Genomic DNA, 650 nt, shown 5'->3' on the forward strand with positions numbered 1-650 from the left:
GGCTGTTGAAGCCGCAGGAGCCGACCTGGGACGGAGGGCGGGGTCGGCCCAGGCGGCGTGGGGACTCCTGCCCTGGGGACCCAGCGAGCGCCTGAGCTGGAACCCTGGGCCTGGCTGTCACTTCCTGCCCCGTAAGCCCCGCACTTTGAGCCGCATTTTCCACTCGGGTTCGTGGCGTCACCCAGGAGCCACGTGGGACATCAGCAGGTTTTGCTTTGGTGGTGGTGGGACTGGGGCTTTACCCCAGGCCCTTCCACTGAGCTCCATCCTCATTCTGGTTTGCTTTGGTTTTTTGAGACAGGGTCTAAGAGTTAGCCAGGCTGGGCTGGAACTTGCAACGCTCCTGCCTCAGCCTCCCACGGGGCTAGGATCACGGGTGTGCGCACCTGCGCCTGACTACTGGGTTTTTGCCTCCTGTCTGACGCCGGCGGCCCTGCCCATCCTCCATCCATTTTGTAGAAATGCTGCTTAGCCAGGCCTCGTGCGCTCGCCCCTCTAGTCCTGAGTCCCCGTCTGCCCGCACCTTGCCGTCCATGTTGGCGATGCTGCAGTTGCACTCGGTGGCGCCGTAGAACTCCCCGATCTGCCGCACCCGGAAGCGCCGCGCGAACTCCTCCCAGATGGCGGGGCGCAGCCCGTTGCCCACGGCC

At 64.9% G+C, this 650-nt stretch overlaps 1 protein-coding gene across 1 annotated transcript in view; it reads right to left on the reverse strand.

Annotated features, from left to right (window-relative positions):
- Slc27a1 (solute carrier family 27 member 1) overlaps positions 1 to 650 on the reverse strand; it is a 12551-nt gene that overhangs the window by 2623 nt on the left and 9278 nt on the right. The window contains exon 9 of the mRNA XM_033759366.1: positions 375 to 648. Within this exon, the coding sequence (XP_033615257.1) occupies positions 375 to 648 (274 nt within the window). The remainder of the gene's footprint in view (positions 1 to 374; positions 649 to 650) is intronic.

The sequence above is a fragment of the Fukomys damarensis genome, unplaced genomic scaffold (assembly GCF_012274545.1).
Source record: "Fukomys damarensis isolate Sample0158 unplaced genomic scaffold, DMR_v1.0_HiC HiC_scaffold_37, whole genome shotgun sequence".
Classification (NCBI taxonomy): domain Eukaryota; kingdom Metazoa; phylum Chordata; class Mammalia; order Rodentia; family Bathyergidae; genus Fukomys; species Fukomys damarensis.